This window comes from Cucurbita moschata, unplaced genomic scaffold, assembly GCF_002738365.1.
Source record: "Cucurbita moschata cultivar Rifu unplaced genomic scaffold, Cmos_1.0 Cmo_Scf00027, whole genome shotgun sequence".
Classification (NCBI taxonomy): domain Eukaryota; kingdom Viridiplantae; phylum Streptophyta; class Magnoliopsida; order Cucurbitales; family Cucurbitaceae; genus Cucurbita; species Cucurbita moschata.
Window position 1 is genome coordinate 1,944,790 of NW_019268543.1, and position 22,390 is coordinate 1,967,179.

Here is a 22,390-nt window from a genome sequence, read left to right on the forward strand (position 1 = left end):
TTTTTTTTTTTTTTTTTTTTTTTTTTTTTTTTTTTTTTTTTTTTTTTTTTTTTTTTGCTGAAATTTATTTATTTATTTTTTCCATATGATATATTTATAAATTCAGAAAATTAGTGTATGAAATGAATTAATTAATAATTTGTTTAAATAAATCCAGAAATTGTACATGGAAAAGAGGAAGGAAAAGATCGAACTACTCAAGTCGCTCACGTTTGGGCGAGAAGATACCATCGACCTCTCTCCACTCTTTCAGGTAGGTTGAAGGTTAGCTCGTTCGAGAGTGTCGTATTTTTATTAAAATTAACAATAAATTTGAAGTGGTTTATGTTCGGGATGGATATGCAGGAGGTATTGATAATATGGGGAGATCATGATCAGTTATTTCCCTTGGAAATGGCTAAGGAGCTGAAGGAGTGAGTTTATTTTATTTTTATTTTTATTTTTTTTATTTTAAATATTGGTGGGCTTAGATTATAAACGTGTGGTGTAGGATTCTCGGGGAAAAGACAAGGCTGGAGGTGATGAAGGAGACCTCGCACGTGCCGCAGATTGAGGCCCCTGCAGAATTCAACCGTGTGGTCAAGAGTTTCTTGTGTGGACTCTGATTTAATTATTTCCCATTTCCATATTTTTGGTGATTTTGTTTTTTTTTTCCTGAAAATTTTAATTTCATACAATTTAATTTTGCTTTTAATTTCTAAAATAAATAATTAACCCACTAGTTTTAATAATAATTAAGTAAAATTCACTAATTTTAGTCGAGTTTTTCGAATGCCGACATCGGCCCACTATCGTGGGGTGTTGATGTCAGTTCTACCGCTAAATATGGAAGTTAGAATGGTTCAATAAGAACACACTCAACCCTAGCTAGTTGACCCTCGCCATTTTCGACGGCCCCGACTGTGACGATCTGTGAGATCCCACATTGGTTAGATAAGGGAACGAGACATTCTTTATAAGGGTGTGGAAACTCTCCTTAGCATATGTGTTTTAAAATCGTGAAGCTGGTGATGATACGTTACGAATCAAAGCAGATAATATTTTCTAGCGGTGGGTTTGAGATGTTACATAACCACTCATTGACAAGCATTGAGACTAGCTCATGGACTTAGACTGTTACACAACCACTTCGTCGGGACTAGCTCATGGTCATCCTTAGATTTAATCGGTATCTATAATAGTTTAGGTATATAAAATGGGCAATGAATAATGTTATTAAATCATTATATCATACTTTTTATATTTCGGTTAAATAAATTAGATAAAAAGATTTCATATTTTTAAAATTGTCTAATAAAATATTAAATTTTTGTTGGTCTAATAAAACATTAAATTTTTATTTCCATATTAAAATAATAATAATAATAACATAAGTCAAAGTTTAATAAATATCTGATAAATTTTTAAAATTTTAATTAATTTCACTTTATGTATTAATTTGATTCGGTAATAAAAGTTTAAAGATGTAAAATTGATATTTCTTTTAAATGCAAAATTATAAATTTAAAATATATTAAATACTTTTTAAAATTTAATAACTTATTGAAATTTAGAGATAAAGCAATTATTTTGAGAATTTGTTTTTTTATTAATTTGACATGTGAGAAATAATAGATACTTTTTTGTTTATAAAATATTAATATATAAATTTAATTATTTAAAAACTTCCTTTTTTTTTCTAAAGTAATATTATTTTTTTATTTATTCCTTTTTTTTTTCAGTTAAATTAAAACCATAAAAAAAAAAAAAAAAAATGTTGGGGGTGTTGGATAATTTTCCAACAGCTTCCTACGTGGAGGTGAAAACGACCGGTCTGCCCATGAAGCAATTATTGATTAGGCTGAAACCTTTGACACGTGGTCCAATATTCTGCATCCAAGTTTTCTCATTGGGCCCACAATATCGGGCCCTCTAATTAATTTTAAAATTTTAAATTAAATATTAAATTTGAATCTATTTTACAAAATTATTTATTAAACGTATTTAGTGTTTTAAAGGCCTATAAATTTAAATTTAATACACTAATTAAATATTAATATTTATTAAACAAAAAAATAAAATTTGAGAAATTTAATAGATAAATTAAATAAAAAATTCGAGAACGGACAGCTGGCAGTGTCGTCGTGGCCGCGTGGGAATGGAAGAACCTCGAAGAAAGCGGATGGGTGGAGTTACGCGTGGGGCCCACAATTTTCGTCACGGCCATATTTGGGATAAGGCTTACCGAAACTTTCTTTAGTTAGTCATTGCCACGTCAGTCCACCCAATCCAATTTCAAGAACCCTCCTTCTCTCTCCTCTCTTTCTCTCTCCTTGTCACAGTGACCGACCACGATCCTCAACGTGTCCTCTTCCCAGACCGTTAATTTTCCAATCTGCCTACGTGGCACTATCTTTTTTTTTATAAAACACATTGTCTGCACAAATTATCCCCTGGATCAAAGATCCACACTACGCTTTTTCTCTCTTCCAATCAGATGCTTACAAATTTTACATCGTTGACTTTTGTTTAATGTGTCAAGAATTTAAACGATAATTATATTAAAAAAAAGTTTTTAAATTAGCCATGAGTATTAGTTTTTTTTAGTAAATTATTAAGTTAGAAATATATTGGTTTATTTAAGAAAATAGAAATTGAGGAAAAGGGTAGAATGGTCAGAATGGTAGTGGTACATGAAATTATGGTGGAGGCGCAGGCAGTGGATAAGAGATAAATAATATTAAGATTTATAAATAAAAATAATGGGATTTATGAAAGGCCGGCAGGTGTGGATAAGGCCTTCGGCTTTCCTTTTCTGAATTCTTTATCCTTTTCATTAACTCTCTGATCGAAGATGATTTTATTGTTTACGTTCATTAATTGTTTCAGAATCCATAATTTCTATGTTTAAATCGTTGTCTGATCTTCTTTGCCCAATCTCTCTCTCCACTGTATAATCTCAGTTTCTGTTTCTGATTTGCGTTTCCATGGTGATCTTCTTCCTCCATTGATATAAGCATCATATCCTTCCACTTTGCTTTCAAAACGTTTTGGTTTATTTCGGTTCATACGTTTGGATTTGAATTACTCAGTCATGTCAATTGCTTTGGAGAGCAATAGCAGGATTCCGCCGTCTGTTTTCTCGCAAGGTGTCTTGCCGTCGTACTGCTCCGTCTTGAATACGACGGGAGTTATTCCGGTTGTTCGACGAGAGGCTGTTGTTGGTGATGTGGTGGCGCCGGCGGAGGTGGTGGATAGATGTAGTTCGTCTTCATCGTCGTCGATCGGAGAAAATAGTGATTTCTCTGTTAGATCGGTGAATGATGATGATGGAGAGGATAATGAGGCGGAAAGTTCGTATAAAGAATCTCTAGGAATGGAATCGTTGGAGGAAGTTTTGCCTATCAGGTTAGCGATTGTAATTTGTTTTTCGTAGTCTTCTTCTCCAAGCTTTCTAGATTTAGGGCAACTTGATCGGCGATTTCGTTTCTGAAGATTTTAACGATGAGATTCCGTTCAATTTTAACAAATTAGATCAACTTACGAATTTGCAGGAGAGGAATTTCAAATTTCTACAACGGAAAATCGAAATCGTTCACGAGCCTGGGAGACGCTTCCTCTACTTCGTCCATAAAAGACATAGCGAAACCTGAAAACGCCTTCTCTCGGAAACGGAGAAATCTTCTTGCATCTAATCTAATCGCCGGCGGCATATCGAAGCGGCCGATCATTAGTTCACGTGGAAGCTCGTTAGCGTTGGCCGTGTTCATGAGCAGTTCTGAAAGGCAAAGCGGCGAGGATCTGAATTCGAGATTGTCTCCGACGATTCGTCCTCCATTGCACCCCAAGGGACGAGCATCTCGTAGCAATTCAGGTTCCGCAGTTCCTCTTCTCTGTAAATTTCCCACTTGGCGATCATACTCCTTGGCCAATATACAGTAGCGTAGGGTAAGAGTTTTCCATGGCCCCATGGAAGCGAATCACCATCAAGACTAACTTGACCTTTCATCAAATCGGCCTCTCCCAAATAACTCGTCCTCATTCAAATTATCATCGAGCTTAATTCTGCTGCAACTCTGATTTGTTGTTGTTATCTTTTTTTTTCTTTTTCTTTTTATGTAAATTGAAAAGCAAAAAAGAATAGCTGTTTCATCATCGAATCAACGTCTGTTCGTTTATAGAATTTGCATGGAAAATGGGAAGATCTGAGTTTCTTTTTCGGATAAAATTATAAAGAAAATTACAGATTATTGGGCAGAAACTTGGGCAAATCGGAAACGAAGGATTTTCAATGTCAAATCTTTTAAGTACGTGAAGAATATGGAGCCAGTGGACTAAAATGGAAATACAAGTATCAAGAACAAGAATCATGGGATCTTAGATTGAACTATCAATTACCAAAATTCTTCATAGAAATATGTTTGAACCAAACCAATCACAAATTAAATTAAATTTGATCAATTGTAAGGAACGAACTAAATTCGAAGCTTGTAATTTAATGTATAAACATTCAAACCATCTTAAAATCAAAGAGTGTGCAAGTAAAACTTAATTTAATGTATAAACATTCAAACCATCTTGAAATCAAAGAGTTTGACATGTGTGCAAGTAAAACTGTAACGCACAAGGAAGCTAACTGGTAAGATCCCTTTATGGGTTTCACCATCAACCAACCTCAATCTTTTGAAAAGGGTTCAAGTGTGAACATGCTTTGAGACCCGAAAGATGATGAACTATGGTCAAGTAGGGCTAAACCAAAGGAAACTCTGGTGGGTGGAGACCCACAATGATACTGACGTACAAATCGTTCATCATATTAACTACTCATGAACATAAATTATTCGTAATTTGTTGTCAGCTCATTTAACACAATCTCTAAACGTAAAGGTTTTATCTCACACCTAATAATAATAATAAAAGAAATTATATATAAACCCGAACAAAAAAAAAAATGTCAACCTTAGCAAAACTTACTAAAACTAAAGGAATATTTGAAAAAAAAGCGTTCAGAGGTTACACTGATTGAACATTTAGCAAATGTTCAAAAACTAACATTAGAACCTAACAATGTCTCAATCTGAAGCTTGGGAGGGTCATAGGTTTACATATATTTACATACCGTGCTGTTTTCAGCATCATAATACAACGAATGGATTCAAAGTGAAAACATTTACAAGTTCAAAAAAATCAGTCAGCTGCACATCAATGGAATCCTTCCTAGCACTATCCATTTCCTACTTCTGTAAGTAGTGTATACTACCAGCTACTTAAATCGAATGAATGGAGAAAAGAGACCAGTGTCTTCATCTGCACAATGCTTGGGCGATGTAGGAAATCGGCTTTCCTTGCTTCTAAATCGACAAATCTCGACCTCAAAATTCGAAGCATGCGTGACTCGAACAGATCTCACAAGCATATGCAGTGAGGCTTTTGACGATATAACGAAAGATCATATCAAGTAGAGAAAAAGAAGATTTACTTGCGGTGTGTATCGAAACAATTAGTCGAACCCAGGTGGGTAAAGGATGAGATTCCGTCAGAATGATCGTTTGGTCGCGTGTGGTAAGCTAACTGACTACTTTTGCTGCTCGGTGAGAAATTGCGCACAGGTGTATTCGGACAGGAAACTGGGAAGTTCGATGTCTGAAGGTTCGATAGGGGGAAGAGCCATATCAATGTCTTCAGTAGAGAATGGGATGCTGCAATCAACATATAATGATTACAAGAGTTATTAATGTAATATAAGAGAAACAGGAAGAAATGACTCAAACTTAGTAAGAAAGTTGCCTTAGATCATCATCCAACAAGAATGAATTTGAGGTTATGTAATATAAGAGAAACAGGAAGAAATGACTCAAACTTAGTAAGAAAGTTGCCTTAGATCATCATCCAACAAGAATGAATTTGAGGTTAAGTTCTGATTGTCCTCGTTCAGAATTTCCCTCATTTGAGCAACCACCTAAAGCCATGCCATATCAATTACATAGTTCGCCAAGAAAGTAAATTCACCAAGAAACTACAAATGGGAGATAACACTTGCCTCGTTTGACACACTCTGAGTGCCGTATTTGTCATCCCAATACATAGTACTAATGCGATAAATTTGTCTCACAGTCAATGCCTGCGTTCAGTACTCATACATAAGAAAACCCGAATTCCAATAGAAATGACTCCTTGAGATCGGATGATAAAAATAAATATTTTGACGAGTCGATAAATAAGTGGGACAAACGAATAAGAGTAAAGACCATACAGGGCAAAGATCCTGTCTTATCTCTTCAAGTGATTTCTTTCTCTTCTGATGTATTACCTACATGTAATGTAAAATGGCATTGAAATTAGCCTCAGTCCTACGACTAGAGAAAAGGGGAGTCCAGGAAGCATATATACCAGAAACCCGACAGATTGCCTTATATAGTTTAGTTCATGCCAAGAGGTCCCTGAATACTACAATTTCCATTCAAAAAATAAACTCAACGTTAAATTTCGGACGAGAAATTATCGTGTCAACCCAGACTATAGTGTATATATGTACTACCTCATCTGTTGCATTGCCAATCCACTTCTCTAGTTCAGCTAGACCAGATTTCACATACTCGCCATTTGAAAACGTACAACATTCACGTCGTAGAAGAAGGCTTCAAAACAAAACAAACGAAGTCTCACATCCAAATTTAATAAACAATTTGTCACAACCTTGAAGGGACCAAAAAATGAAACCACATACCTGTTAAAAAGAGAAATATTGATGAACGAGAACACCTGAGTAATCAATTTACGAATGAAGAAAGACGGTACCTGACAAGGAATTTTTCAGGTAAGAAAATAATACGAGAAAATTCATGACTAGTAAGTTCACATTTGTCCATCCCTTTTCACATAAAAGTTTAAATATTAAGTTGAATATTTGTTGTGTATTAACGCTAGAAACGAAACTGAAAAGGTCCTCAAAAGTAAGCATTTCAGGTTTATTTCAAAGACATACATGATTCACACGTAAAGTTCAGATCATTTGTACATTAGCATTCTATCCTTTTATGGTTCGGTTGCTTGTTATCTTCACTTGTATTCTAGAACTTCTTCTAAGAGAAAATGTTTATTTCTAGTTTAAAAATAAAACAAATCAAACACCACGATGATTATGTCAAAGACATACATGATTCTCACGTAANCATCATCCAACAAGAATGAATTTGAGGTTATGTAATATAAGAGAAACAGGAAGAAATGACTCAAACTTAGTAAGAAAGTTGCCTTAGATCATCATCCAACAAGAATGAATTTGAGGTTATGTAATATAAGAGAAACAGGAAGAAATGACTCAAACTTAGTAAGAAAGTTGCCTTAGATCATCATCCAACAAGAATGAATTTGAGGTTAAGTTCTGATTGTCCTCGTTCAGAATTTCCCTCATTTGAGCAACCACCTAAAGCCATGCCATATCAATTACATAGTTCGCCAAGAAAGTAAATTCACCAAGAAACTACAAATGGGAGATAACACTTGCCTCGTTTGACACACTCTGAGTGCCGTATTTGTCATCCCAATACATAGTACTAATGCGATAAATTTGTCTCACAGTCAATGCCTGCGTTCAGTACTCATACATAAGAAAACCCGAATTCCAATAGAAATGACTCCTTGAGATCGGATGATAAAAATAAATATTTTGACGAGTCGATAAATAAGTGGGACAAACGAATAAGAGTAAAGACCATACAGGGCAAAGATCCTGTCTTATCTCTTCAAGTGATTTCTTTCTCTTCTGATGTATTACCTACATGTAATGTAAAATGGCATTGAAATTAGCCTCAGTCCTACGACTAGAGAAAAGGGGAGTCCAGGAAGCATATATACCAGAAACCCGACAGATTGCCTTATATAGTTTAGTTCATGCCAAGAGGTCCCTGAATACTACAATTTCCATTCAAAAAATAAACTCAACGTTAAATTTCGGACGAGAAATTATCGTGTCAACCCAGACTATAGTGTATATATGTACTACCTCATCTGTTGCATTGCCAATCCACTTCTCTAGTTCAGCTAGACCAGATTTCACATACTCGCCATTTGAAAACGTACAACATTCACGTCGTAGAAGAAGGCTTCAAAACAAAACAAACGAAGTCTCACATCCAAATTTAATAAACAATTTGTCACAACCTTGAAGGGACCAAAAAATGAAACCACATACCTGTTAAAAAGAGAAATATTGATGAACGAGAACACCTGAGTAATCAATTTACGAATGAAGAAAGACGGTACCTGACAAGGAATTTTTCAGGTAAGAAAATAATACGAGAAAATTCATGACTAGTAAGTTCACATTTGTCCATCCCTTTTCACATAAAAGTTTAAATATTAAGTTGAATATTTGTTGTGTATTAACGCTAGAAACGAAACTGAAAAGGTCCTCAAAAGTAAGCATTTCAGGTTTATTTCAAAGACATACATGATTCACACGTAAAGTTCAGATCATTTGTACATTAGCATTCTATCCTTTTATGGTTCGGTTGCTTGTTATCTTCACTTGTATTCTAGAACTTCTTCTAAGAGAAAATGTTTATTTCTAGTTTAAAAATAAAACAAATCAAACACCACGATGATTATGTCAAAGACATACATGATTCTCACGTAATTGACTCATCAAAGAATCCAAAAACTTTATTATGTTATCCCATGGACTACTTGTAGATGGCTGATGAACACCAGGCGATTTAGAGGACTTCCCAGCATGTACTCGTGCAGCTTTGGGTGCCTGACAAATAAACAAAAAATGTTATGTTATGCAATACCTTTGCCTAACGACTTTGAAAAATAAAATTCTAGAAATTAAAATATAGACGACGAGGCTAAACGAGATGGAAACTATGAAGTGGCTGTTCCCATAGACGATATGTCAAAGAATATAGTGAATTTATATAAAAAAGAAAAGAAAAGAAACTGGGTCCATGTATTAAGACCGCAAAATATGCATGCAAAAAATACCATAAATATAGGATAAAGAAAAGAAAAACCAGAAGTAGTTTTAAGCATTTAACAACCAGTTTTTGTGCTAGTAAGAAAAGTATTAATTTCAAATCTACTCTCAAAAACATTCCATGCGAACTTTTATTTAGGGACGAAAAAAATTAAAAATGAAGACAATTAAAAACGTTGAACTGAGGGAAACGTACAAACAAATTGAACAAAAAACAATATGAGAGAACAAGTATACTTTTTCAGTGGCAAAGAGCACAAAGATAATCCAATTATTCTAGGAATAGTGTTATAAAATATCATAAAATAAAACCAGCAAAAGCCAAGCAACCCATGAACCATTCTTGAAATAAATAAGATGATATGAACTCCAAGTTATCGCTTTCTAGTCAACATAAAACTCAACTCGTGTTTAAACTAGCTCCAAGTTCACATTTCACCAAGTGGGTTCATGATCCTAAAAAGGCTGATGAGCTAGAGAAAGCCTTTTCTCGTTTATTCTTTCACTAGCCCGTAATGCAAAAATTATCATGTTTATCATTCAGGGACAGAGCAGTGACCTGAATACATGAGCTCAACAATGGAGACAATTCTTTCTTCAAATTATCACGAATCATGCCGAATATCTTCTCCACACAAGCAGTTAATTGCTGTTTAAACAATATAGCCGGATATCTTGCTTCAAGATGAGAAATCCCATCTTCAAAAGTAATATATTTGAAGGGTGATTTTAGTCCCTGACATGGAAGAAAGCAAGATTCAGCTGAAAAAATATATATATATATAACTTCCACCAAAGTTGAACAAGCAATTATAAGAGTGCTAGAAACTAACCACGTTAATTTATTAACCACTTGGGAAGAATCAATCAATCTCTCCACTGTTATTAAGTTAAATGTAAAATAACATCTACACAAAAGAGAATTACAGCACGTCCAAAAAATTAAAGAAAACAGACTTTCCAATCTCTTCTGTCTTCCTAGTTTATCTTCCAACTCAAACTTTAGTGATCATTTTATTTTGTTTGAGAGAAAGACAACAGACTTAGCGATCATTTTAAGATGAAGTCAGAAATTCATTTTGAGTTAAGAGTCTTAAGCTTTGATTGATCATTAACAAGAAAGTTGCATTGAAGTCAAACATACTTTCTCAACATTCATTGTCCAAACTTTAAATGAAAGATTTTGGTAATAAATAGTTTTAACTTATTTCTCACCCAAGATAGGGCAATTTTAAACCAGATGCAATTATTTTAGAGGAAACAAAGTTTTCATTAAAACAACAACAACAACAACAATAATAATAAAGCATGGGAAGACGAAGGGAAGATAAGGCAGGACTCAACTAGGTTGAGATGCTAAATCTAAGAAATGATTTGCACCATGAAAAAGTATGGAGACATGTGCACACCTAAACTACCATTTTTCTTAAAATATTACATCCCACATAGGGCGAGGGATTCAAACTCTACCATCGAACTGTTTGCAACTCAACTATTATCTTGAGAACAAAACTTGAAAGCAGTCTCAATTAGACATCTAACCATACTAGCGAGGTAGTTTGTATTTTCCATAGATGAATACTTTCAAGAAATCAAAAAAAACATTTTACAACAACCAACTCGGGTTTTATGGGCAAGGAATATGGAATATTTTTGAGCATTTGAAACAAAGGGAAGAGGGATCTTCACGGATAGCCTGAAGAAACATTTATGGACTAGAGTTTCCTTCATTGCCAATTTTTGAATGTAGATGAACATTTTAGTGTAATCCCAGTTGATCATATTCTGCAAACTTTAAACTTGGAAGTGTTGAAGGGTCACGACTACCAAACTTATTCCATATCTATGTTTTTACTTTTTTCTCTTTTCAATGAATAACCGAACTTTCATTGAGAAAAAAAGAAAGAATACAAGATGGTACTAACGTAGAGCCTACAAAAAATAAAGGAAGACAATTTACAAAAAATTGCCTCCAATCAAGCAAAATGAGACCTAATGGATAATTATAAAAGGCTTAGTCAACGAAGCGCAAGGGACAAATAGAACCTAACCAAATCCCACAGCTTGCTCCAGACGTCTTCTACCCTCTAGAAAGTATATTGTTCCTTACTCTCAAACGCCCCCAAAACATGGCACACACATTAGCTTCCTACTAAAACCTTTGTTTCTCACCCAAAAGGAGGAAAGAGAACGAATTCCTCAAACATCACCCTACATCCCCTATGTCTTGCCAAGCCAAGACCCAACTCCTAAAAAAAGCAAGTCCAGATATTGTAGGCAAAATCACAACTCTATTGAATGCGATTAAGATCTTCAATCATCCTCCTACGAAGGACGCAACACAACAATCCCATTAGACAAGGAGGAATTTTAACCTTACACAATGAGACCAAGATAGAGTCAGCCAAGGGAGAAGGGTTAAAAACACACAGAAAAAAGGATTTAAACAAACCCTTCATAAGGACTAGGATTCTAGAGTCGAACATCCCTTTTCCCAGAAATACAGTGAAATTCCCCAAGCAAAGATAGAAGAACAATGACATTCAACATTCCCTATTGGACAAAGCTTAATGGAACCCCAACGAACGGAGAGGACAAAGGATGAGACTAGACAGAAACTACAGAATGATTCCTCATTGAGAACAATTGGAATAAACGAAGGAACAAAAAGTAGAGCAGTCCATCCCCCAACCATTTATTCTTCCAGAAAAAGATGTCTCTCCCATCCCAACCAAACAACTAATAAAAAGAGAAAAGAACAAAAACTCCTCGGCAATTACTTTCCAAGGGTTTTTGGATTGTTTCTAGTTCCCTTCTTGTTCAATGCCATCTCTTTGAATTAGGGATGTAATATTGTTTAGAAATAAGAAAAAAGGTGAGTTTCTTCCTATTGCAAGAACATCCTGATGAGTTCTGATAATATATTAGAGTTTTTGCAACTCAATTGAGCATCACATCCCTTCCTTCGTTCATATACACGTTTTTTGCTCATTAAAATAAATCTTTCTCGTAAACAAAATCTCTCCAAAAAATCATCCACTTAATTAAACAAATATAAAACAGAGTAAACCATTTAACCCTCGCAATAGACAAAATCACAAACCCAAAATAAGGCACACAGCTCACCTGAGAAATCCTGCTAGCTAAGCCAGTAGAACCTGCAGAACGCTGAGTAGCTGCACTCAAAAATCCATTTGACTTTATATTTCTTTGCAGGAGGCATAGTAATGCAGAAGCGTTTGACAACCAATATGACAAGGCAATGTTCTCATCCCCAACCTGAGTTATTATAGACAAATTTGAAAACTAAAAGTTAAAACTAGGATGCAAAGTAAAAAAATCAATTTGGAATAAATACAGGACACAACTTAAGTACTTTCATCAAACTAATGTATTGTTAACACGAGGTAGTAAAGAGAGATGTCAAAGACTGAACAAGAGAATAACCTTGAGGGCATCATTTATTCGTTCAATTATGTAGTCAAAGATAACTGTTCGTTCTGATTCGAAGGCATGCCAGTTAAGAAGGCATTTGTAGATGATGCAAGCGGCCAGTGGCTTACCACCTTTAAACCCCAAATTTTCTTTAATACACCTAGAAAGGAGTTCATAGTTTTCCTGTAAAGGAAGTATACTCTTCATCATTCATGGAAAAAGTTCCACTATGTGACGTTTAAAATGACTACCACTTATCACAAATACTTTTGCCATGGATTTTCATGGATGGAATGTTTAAATTCAAAACTCGGTATTCAATGAACATGTAAAAACCTGGTGTCTCTCTACAGTTAATTTTGTTCGTCGTGATTCGGAAAGGCCTTGTGAAAATGGTGCAACCAGTTTTGTAGGTGTTGGTGACTCCTGTAAAGATGCTCCTTTTTTCAGAAGGATAACTCAGTAGAGTAATAAATCCGACCATTTAAAAAAGATATTTAGCTGTATATATATTATCTTACAAAGAGAGTTTTCCTGTCAGCATTAGGGATAAGTGCACCAGAAGATTTCTGTTTCACAGAAAAATCAATGATCATGCTAAGTCATGAAACAAAAGTCATATTATCAAATGAAAGAGCAATATAGTTCAAGGAAAAATAAAATTAGTATATGGGATTGTTCATGTATTATTCACAAAATGTCTTACCTCAGATAATGCCCTTACAAAATTGGGTCGGGTGCTCCTCGGAGTTGCACTTAAGGCTTTCTGCCGCAATACGTGATTCTCATCCTTTAAAACTGAGAGTTTTTCTTCGAGACTATATTTTAAAACAAGGGTAGAAAAAGAACTAAGGTGAGGTAGGAAAAGATAAATCAGAACAAATATTGGAGTGTAAGGAGCAAATTAGATACAAGTCCAAAAAGAACCTGCCATAAAATTGTTTGCAAAGCCAAAAACAATAAGGGGAGATGCCATCCAACTCAAGTGATACACAAATATAACATTTAACATTTAACATTTTGTTTCAAGAATAGCACCTTTTCACATTATGTTGCAGCTTAGTGCATTTCTGTTCAACCTCCTGCAACTTTTCAACAGTGTGGCTGCCATCCTTTTGTGCCTCAACAAGCTTAACCTCCAGAGCTGAGTTCTTTTTCTCCAGGGCATCCAAAGCACTCTGCGAGGATTTATGAACAACCAATTTGAAATTAACATTGGAAATCCACAAACACTCGAAAGAGTAAAATTATCCAATTTAAATGAGCAAAATGATCAAATAACTAAGTCTCAGCCACACCCCTCTATTTTTGTTGTTCATTTGGCTTCTAAGAATATGATTCCGCCCACTATAACCTTGTCTTTTGGTTCACATACACTGCTACTCCGACTCATTTGCAATTAAACTTTGAAGTCCCACTTTTACCACTTCCGTTAGCTAACATGAAGGGCATAACTATACTATTCTGGTATCTTCAGGAAGTTCTAGCAAATCCTATTTATGAGGCTGACCGACTGTTGATACTTGATATTCTGTTTTGTTCAAATTGTTCTTTAGCATTCAAGCCATACACCGCAACATAGTCATTTATCAATCTTCTACGTTCACAATAATTTAGACACAGCTTGTATGGAACTTTCCTTAAAATGATAAAAGTAATCAGAGACATTGGTTTATTGATTCTTGATCAGGATTTTTTGATCAAAGATCTTTGTCTATACACTCACGATTAATCTATGATCTCACTCAATGAACGCCCCTCAACTATATTTGTAGGCTACCAACTTCGCGATTAGAAACCTAGGTATCCGGTTTATTTGTAAAGAACTGCAAAGATATGAAACATTTTAGTGTCCATATAGGCCAGTAACATTCGAATGAGGTTTGACCAGTTTCATGTTGGAATCAGGTTGACCATCATTACGGGTCAGTTCAATCTTAAATTAGACTTTGTCTTGGCCAAGTTTACAGATGGGTATCTAAAATGATCGGGTCATCCATGTTCTAATTAATATTTGTTAGATATTGTCAAATCTTATCAGTCCCACCCACCACATACTCTAGGAATCCCGTAGGGAGTATCTTCTATTGTAACAAAAGAACATTGAATTAATGCTTGGTTTGGAAATCACCCCTGCTCCAAATATTGAACAACATGAATTTTTAACAGTTCAATCTTATTGCAATTGGTGGAAATACCAAAAAGATGATATTACCAAGAATCATGACAGAAGAAAATAAATACAAAGAAGCACAAACAGAACCATATTACCAGAAAGGTTAATTTGCACAGCTCACCTTGAGGAAAGCATTTTCTTTCTTTAGTTCAACTACTGCTACAATTTCTCTTTCAAATGCATACTTCTCCTTTGCCAACAGATCCATTTGGTTTTGCAGAACAGCATTTTTGTTGCACTCATTGATTGCAGCAAATTTAGCTGCATCTAACTCCAGACTCAAAGATTCCAGCATCTTTTGCAATTTTAATATTTCGTTTGACTTAGCCTCTTCATTAGAAGCCTGCATATCAAAAAAATAAAAATAAAAAATCCACAGTTATGAAAACCTTTGCATTAATCTAATTTCTGTGGTCTACATTGTGAACATAAACTTCTGAGATACATAACTAAACAAAAACAAATTTACATATACCTTTTTACAGACATTTTTATACTAAAATGGAACTAAATTAAATAAGTGAACCAATCCCCAAGGTAACTAAAATTACCCGCAGTCTTTTCTCCAAATGCAACCGCCACGTAAGATCTTCCAACTGCTTCTCAAGTTTGTTCTTAGCTAAACGCAATGCTCCAGCTTCATTAGCTTCCTGCCAAAAAAGGTGAAGAAAAGGTGCAATGATGAAATTTAAGATATAAAATAACCTAAATCCTGTATTTCTCATAATACTTGTAACTTTCATCTGATACTTTCTGAATATTCACCTGTTTAAGTCTTCGAAGTTCCCTTTTTGCAAGCTTTTGCCTCCATCGACATTGTATTGAAATAATAGAAGCTTGGTGGCGATGGAAAACAGTACGAACCTTGAATGTCCTCCATTGAGCCTAAGATTTCATTACACAAAAAACAGACCATTTATAGTAGGGCCAAACTAAAAATAAGTGAGAACAACCTATTGTGTTCAATAAACATGACTGTAGTATACATGCCGATCAAGATTTACAGTGCTAAGAACAAATTTAGCAAACTAAAAATAACAATAAATCTAGCAAACCAAAAATAACAATAATGATACTGTTGCAAGTCTGAGTTACCTTGCTGTTTTTCTCTTTTATAGGGAGAAAGGCTGAATAAATCTAAATCGATAGATAATCTAAATAAATCAATAGGTAACAAGATATGATAAATCTAAATAAATTTCTAGTCACTCGGTAACAATAAATCTAAATAATAATCTCGAGATACTAGATAACTAAATCTAAATAAATCCAACAAGATAAATTGTCAACTATTCCCTTATTTAATATGGGATTACACAAATATCCTTTGACACCCCCCTCAAGTTGAGTAAGAGATATTATTCATTCTAAGCTTACACTAGATAGGTTTATGTGCAATATTGATTGCACAACTTTGACAACGTGTCTTCAACATCAAGACTTGACTTTAACAGTAGCTATGAAGACTCCAAATAAATTTGTCAACGGTAGCTATGAAGGCTCTGAATAAATTTGTCAACGGTAGCTATGAAGACTCCGAATAAATTAGCTATGAAGGCTCCAAATAAACAGTAGCTATGAAGGCTCCAAATCAATTTGTCAATGGTAGTTATGAAGGCTCCAAATAAATTTGTCAACGGTAGCCATGAATGCTCTAAATAAATTATTAGTGGTTATGGAGTTCTTTTGTCAACACATCCGTTAGTTGAAGTTGTGAGAGCACATAATTTATGCATACTATCCTCTTGGAGCACTTCCACAGGCGTTGCTCACCTGTCTCATGCTCACTCCTCCTCTTGGAGTGCACAGCTCAGTTGGTAACTCTGCGGCAGTATGGGTGGACTCATAATTTACGGTAGTAGGCTTTCCGTAGTGACTTTTCTTAAGGTACCGTTCGATTCTTCCATCTAGAATGGGAGTCCAGCCTTGACGAATTTGGACATCTTAGTTTTATTGCCTTCTTTTCTTCCTCTAACGTCTATGGTTCCCTTCATTATTGAATACTTCAAATCTGAATCTCAAAATTTGATGCCTTTTAATGATGATTGAAAGAATGACTAGTCACGACCGAAAAATTCTTCCTTGAACACGAGGGATTTGCATAATAGTGATGATTGAAGTGATGGTGTTGGTGGTTGAAGTGACCGTGGGCTTGTTTTGCTTGCAGCTGGATATGAGCTTGTGACTAATGGCTAGCCAAAAATGGACTGGCTTTGCTTGCGGCTGGACTTGCGGAAGTATTCTTGTGGAAGACGGAAGAAAGAAAGAGGAAAAAGAGGAAAAAGGGAAATCGGTTGGTGGCTGGAATTTCTGTTGGTTTGAAATTTCTAGTAGGCTAAATTGCCGAGGTGATTATTGGGCTTGTGGGGATTTCACAAATGCCATGGCTTGTGGTGGTTATTGGAAAATGCAGTGGCTTACGCTTGCAATGGCTTGTGGTGGGTTTGCTTTTAGGCTGATGGAAAGCTTGCGGAACAATAGATGGTTTTTCGGGCTTGCAGTGGCTTGCGGTGGGCTGAGGTAGTATGAAGTAGATCCAAATCATAGGGTTTTTTTTTCCCTCACAATCTGAATGAAAATTGGTCATGATGATGGCAACTATGAAAGACTCCGAATGAAACTTATCACGATGGATAATCGACCGCTATGAAGGCTTTACCAGTTGAGTTAGGGTCTGGTTTTAGGCTCTGATACTATGTTGCAAATCTGAATTAGCTTGCTATTTTGCTTAGAGAAATACATGTCTCTTTTATACTATAAAAGAGGGAACTAAATCTAATCAATCATAATAAGATCTTTCACTTTCGTCACAAAAATTAATATCTACTTCTATCTATTTACTTCCATCAAGATTGTGTTGGAGTTGGAATCAGATGATAGGACAACTCCATTTGTAGGCTTTATACCATAGGTTAAAGTGGACACCAATCTGATCCCCCCCTTGTTCCCGTCTGTTAATCATATTTTCTTCCTCGTACAAGGATTTTTAACTTTTCATTAAAAACATGGCTTTTGAAAATCCCAAACCTACAGGCCATAGCTTTGCCAAATCAGATGGCGAAGTTTGCACATGCAAGCAGCTTCTGCCACTTGCATCAACACACATACTAGCATGGCATAAAAATAAATGGTACGTAAAACCCCTTCCCACCTGATAAGGCTTTGACTCATAAGTCATATGTGCGGTGTGCCAATGAAAAGAACAATATATAACACTCAATCAGTACAAAGAGGTGGTCTTCGTTGGTTGACTTCTTAAAGGAACCATCTATTTTTTGTTTTCTAAAACAAAAGGTTTGTTTTTTTTTTTGGTCAAAACATGCTGTTTTCTAGAACTTATTCTCCCTAGCAGTGTTTTCACTGATACCTTTTTTCCCCAGAGCAACTGGGAAAACTGTGTTCGTAAACAATAATTTCATGTATTTTAGAAGGGACTATCAGTTTTTACCATTTAAAACAGCTAAATTAAAAAGTTCCCAAAAATTATTCTGTGGAAGCGCCCACACAGCCCATCAGAGTAACCTGGGAGGGGAATACAGATAGCATTGATTAGCAGTAAAGGTCATTTTATTTACCTGAATTGATATCGCAGCTTTATTTCTTCTATCATGCAAAAACCTTTTGCGAGTCGTAAAACCACGAATACTGGACTGTATGGTTAGAGCAGCTTTATAGAGCTCCAAATAAGTATTCCTGGAGAACCACCTGCGAATATATTTCTGTATCGTAGTGGCAGCAGCACTTTCTCGTTTCGCAACATAAAACTTTCGGGCAAGGCATCCTACAAATAAAATTAATCGTCACTAAACCATCATAGCAATAATACGTTTGCAAGTAAGAACAAATAAAATATACCATAGAGTAGAAAAGAATTAGGTCCTTTATCATGAAACCACACACATAAAAATGAAATAGTAACCAGCTTAAAAAACCAATACATATAGTGTAATCATCCAACTATTGCCAAGTTGCCTATAAACCCCCATGACCTACACATATCATCCATGATCCCATCACAGCCATTTTAGTAGCTTATTTGGTGCTGATGGTAACTTACAAGATATTGTAGATACAGTAGCTAATTTTAAAATATCTAAGCATACGGATTATTGCCCCTTTCTATTAATGTATAAATAGACATTAAGTGCGATATCCCACATTGGTTGGGGAGGAGAATGAAACATCTTTTATAAGGGTGTTGAAACCTTTCCCTAGCAGACGCGTTTTAAAGCCTCAAGGGGAAGCCCGAAAGGGAAAGCCCAACGAGGACAATATATGCTAGTGGTGGACTTGGATGTTACAAATGGTATCAAAGCCAGACACTAGGCAATATGCCAGCGAGGAGGCTGTTCCTCGAAGGGGGGTAGACACGAGGCGGTGTGCTAGTAAGGACACTGGGCCTCGAAGAGGGGTGGATTTGGTGGAAGTCCCACATTGATTGGAGAAAGGAACGAGTGCCAGCAAGGACGCTGGGCCTTGAAGGGAAGGGGGGTGGATTGTGATATCGCACATTGGTTGGGGAGGAGAACAAAACACCCTTTATATGGGTGTGGAAACCTTTCCCTAGCAGACGCGTTTTAAAGCCTTGAGGGGAAGCCCAAAAGGGCAAGCCCAAAGATGACAATATCAGTTAGCGATGAGCTTGGACGATTACATTAAGCAATTAATATTAAAGTGAAATTACGGTAGAACTAATAAATTAAGTGGGATCTGTAACTAATAACCAGTGCCTACATTACAAATGGTTAAACAAATTTAATGAACGTGTCACATGGGGCAACCAACAAACTTTTCATGGAGCCATTCTACATTTCAATTTGAAAACATGTGAACTTTACTCACTTCTTATATCATTTTCATGCCAATCAACCTGAAGTAGCAACAAAATTAAAATTTAAAAGCAAGATTTGTCACACAAATGAATTTTAACGAATAGATCAAAATTTTAAATTATCTGACAAGTTATACATTAAGAAGTAGGGGTTAATGGTAAAACCCCATATGAAGCGCTTCTAAAGTTTCCAACCTCACAAATGCTAATACTTTTCTTTCTTTCCCAAACATAATCTCTTCTCCTCTTTACTCTCTCAAGTATGGTATGGTGACCTTTATGGTGGTTTTAGTTTATTAAATTAACGTTCTTAACAAGCAAAAAAGATATCAAGATTGATAACAGCAGCAGATGTCCAAACAAATAAGAAAAAACAAAAAGGCTACCCATTAACCAGAAGTTATGGAAGTAACAAAAGGAATGGGCATGGCTGGAGACCAGATTTCAATGACTAGAAGAATTTATAAAAATATCTATGGGGCCCGCTGGCATTAAATACAATGATAGGTAATTGTTACGTGCTGAATACATGGTAAAGTCAACTTATTTGAATGATGTAATGAGTAATCCATGCAAAGCAATTATTAAAAAAATAATAATAAAAGCCGTTCAACTCCATGAATGCAACTCTCTTAAACTTGACATGAACATGCTCACAATCACAAACATATGAATAGGATAGAGAAGCCCAACCAAGCATATGACCTCCAAAGAATGAATAAATTAGAAAATGAAAACAAGTGCAATGACCTCTGCAGTATGCTTGAAGTGAAATTGCAGTAGAACGCATCAATAAAAAATCCTTGCGCGCATGATATGTTTGTAATCGGCGTTGAATACACTTCGCAGCATTATCCAATACTTCAGCTCTTCGAGCATCCAGAATGCCAATTTGACCAGCCCTGAGAAATATTTTGGTCCTACCTAACTACAATATAATAATAACTTTAAGAATTGGTAAACATTTCAACAGCTGCATGTTTGTTTAAACTAAAAAATTCAGGACAGTCACATGTATAAATACAACGATCAAAAGCACAATATATAACACAGAAATATCACAATATAGCATAATAATGTTTTTTTTGGTTAAATTACAGATTTAGTCAATAAACTTTCAGAATGACATCCAATAGGTTCCTAAACTTTAGGAGTGTCTAACATATTCCTAAATTGTCAATTCAAATTTTGTATCCAATAGGTTAATGGATTTTAATAAATATTATTAGACACAACCCTAAAAATTTAGAAACTTAACTTGTAATTTAATTTAATCTTTCTTCAGATTACTTCCCTGAACAAATCTCAACTTTCAACTTCTCTAAATTATTCCTTGATGTATCACATATACGCATTCATACCATATTCACTTACTCATTCAACCATTCAAGAAAGGAAATGACTAAAAGAACACTCATATAGCAACTTACCTGAAAATTTTTTAGCTTCAACTTTTGTAGAATTTTTTCTGTTATCAACCTTTCATCGTAGCTACAAAAACAAAAGTTGCACCAAACTTAACAAAAAAAAAAAAAAAAAAGAATATTCAAGGACACCAACATATCAAAAGTTTTTGTTTCTAAGTAGTGTCATAACTTTCAATTATGTCTCTACAAAACTAAAAGTTCAAGGATTTGTTAGGCACAAAATTGAAAAGTTAGGGACACACCTTTCAAAATTCAAGAACCTATTATACACAATCTCCCTTATCACTCCCTAACTTTTCCCACTAACTCATCTTTCCCTCAACAACATATCACTCTTTTTCCATTTTTTCTCTCTAAAATTATTCCTTCAATAAATTTTCTTTCCTTCCGTATCTTTACTTCATCTTTCTCTCTATTTCTCTCTCCAACTTTTCTCTTTATAAATTTTCCCCCTCCTAACCTAACTTTTTTCTCTAACATGTCTTGTTCTCTAAATTTACTCTCTAAAATTTCTTTTTAACACTGCGCTCACTCTCTCTAACTAATCCAAGTATAACACCACCTCTTGCTCTCCATTCTCTCTCTAGCTAATCTCTATATAACACATCTCTCACCCTCTAAGTCTCTCTAACTTTCTTCGCTAAATATAATCTCCCTTTGTAGCTTTTCATTTCTGCTCTCTATATCTAGTTACCTTTCTAAATTTTATCTTTTGTCCTTATAACTTGAACTAAAATTGATTATTATCTTTTGTTCTTTTACAAATGGAAAACCAAAAACTATTACCAGATTTTGTTTTTTTAAAAACAGAAAACAGAAAAACCAAAATGATTATCAAAGAGGACCTAAATGTATCAAAAAAGTGTATCAAAATAAAGAAGATAAAAATAAAACAAACCTTCCATCCAATAAATCAGGAGCCAACAAACCAAAACGGTCAATAAACTCTGTATAAGTTCTTCTGGAGGGATAACCTGCAAGACTTATTCGAACAGCTTCCAAAACACCCTTCAATCAAACAAGTGAAGAAAAATTACATCATATCCTAATATTTATTAAAACAAGGACTACATGATATCGTTGCATTTAACCCAAGTAACAAACTGCATGCAAGTATAGCAGACAAAAACAAAGTCAACATATGAAGAAAACAACCCATAGAACCAAGTCAATATTCATGTCTACATCATAGAAGTTTCTTAATTGTTATCACGACTCATGATCTTTGCTGTTTCTATCTTTGTAGCCACAACTAGAAATTTATCTCAGAAAGATATTGTTACAGTGTCTCCGGAACAACTGCACAAGGTCACCATACCAAAAAAAAACAGCCACAGAAAAGCGGAGGAAGCCCTGAACTAACTAAAAAAGGGGCTCAACTCTAACAAGATCAAACCTATATCATAATTACAAAAGAGACTATTAACAAACATCCATATGGAGGCATTACACCGAGCCACTACCAAATCTCCTCATTGGATCTCTCAATCTTCCTAAAAATCTAATTATTCCTCTCTAGCTAAATGCTTAAATAATAGAAAAAAAAAAAAAAAAAAAAAAAA

General features: G+C 34.9%; 3 protein-coding genes across 4 annotated transcripts in view; 2 read left to right on the forward strand and 1 right to left on the reverse strand.

Annotated features, from left to right (window-relative positions):
- LOC111462697 (epoxide hydrolase 4-like) overlaps positions 1–638 on the forward strand; it is a 2,402-nt gene extending 1,764 nt beyond the window's left edge. The window contains exons 2-4 of the mRNA XM_023106395.1: positions 158–253; positions 346–413; positions 491–638. Coding sequence (XP_022962163.1) covers positions 158–253; positions 346–413; positions 491–605 — 279 coding nt within the window. The 3' untranslated portion in view covers positions 606–638. The remainder of the gene's footprint in view (positions 1–157; positions 254–345; positions 414–490) is intronic.
- A 2,115-nt stretch (positions 639–2,753) lies between these two features.
- On the forward strand, positions 2,754–4,207 carry LOC111462922. Its single transcript, XM_023106750.1, has 2 exons — positions 2,754–3,387; positions 3,534–4,207. The coding sequence occupies exons 1-2, from the start codon at positions 3,074–3,076 to the stop codon at positions 3,919–3,921; spliced, it is 702 nt and encodes a 233-aa protein (XP_022962518.1). The 5' UTR covers positions 2,754–3,073; the 3' UTR covers positions 3,922–4,207.
- A 742-nt stretch (positions 4,208–4,949) lies between these two features.
- LOC111462475 (myosin-15) overlaps positions 4,950–22,390 on the reverse strand; it is a 26,268-nt gene continuing 8,827 nt past the window's right edge. Inside the window, exons 17-38 of one of the 2 annotated variants that reach the window (XM_023106058.1) lie at positions 21,727–21,836; positions 20,832–20,892; positions 20,152–20,329; positions 18,146–18,351; positions 15,336–15,455; positions 15,122–15,220; positions 14,692–14,913; positions 13,433–13,572; positions 13,101–13,212; positions 12,916–12,963; positions 12,731–12,820; positions 12,407–12,577; positions 12,086–12,238; positions 9,519–9,695; positions 8,603–8,737; positions 8,174–8,244; positions 7,985–8,084; positions 7,837–7,893; positions 7,700–7,756; positions 7,487–7,567; positions 7,323–7,405; positions 4,950–5,678 (exon numbers count right to left, since the gene is read on the reverse strand). In XM_023106058.1, coding sequence (XP_022961826.1) covers positions 5,555–5,678; positions 7,323–7,405; positions 7,487–7,567; positions 7,700–7,756; positions 7,837–7,893; positions 7,985–8,084; positions 8,174–8,244; positions 8,603–8,737; positions 9,519–9,695; positions 12,086–12,238; positions 12,407–12,577; positions 12,731–12,820; positions 12,916–12,963; positions 13,101–13,212; positions 13,433–13,572; positions 14,692–14,913; positions 15,122–15,220; positions 15,336–15,455; positions 18,146–18,351; positions 20,152–20,329; positions 20,832–20,892; positions 21,727–21,836 — 2,595 coding nt within the window. In that variant the 3' untranslated portion in view covers positions 4,950–5,554. Of the gene's footprint in view, positions 5,679–7,291; positions 7,406–7,486; positions 7,568–7,699; positions 7,757–7,836; positions 7,894–7,984; positions 8,085–8,173; positions 8,245–8,602; positions 8,738–9,518; positions 9,696–12,085; positions 12,239–12,406; positions 12,578–12,730; positions 12,821–12,915; positions 12,964–13,100; positions 13,213–13,432; positions 13,573–14,691; positions 14,914–15,121; positions 15,221–15,335; positions 15,456–18,145; positions 18,352–20,151; positions 20,330–20,831; positions 20,893–21,726; positions 21,837–22,390 lie in introns of those variants that run through there. The other variant, XM_023106057.1, reaches the window with a different exon arrangement.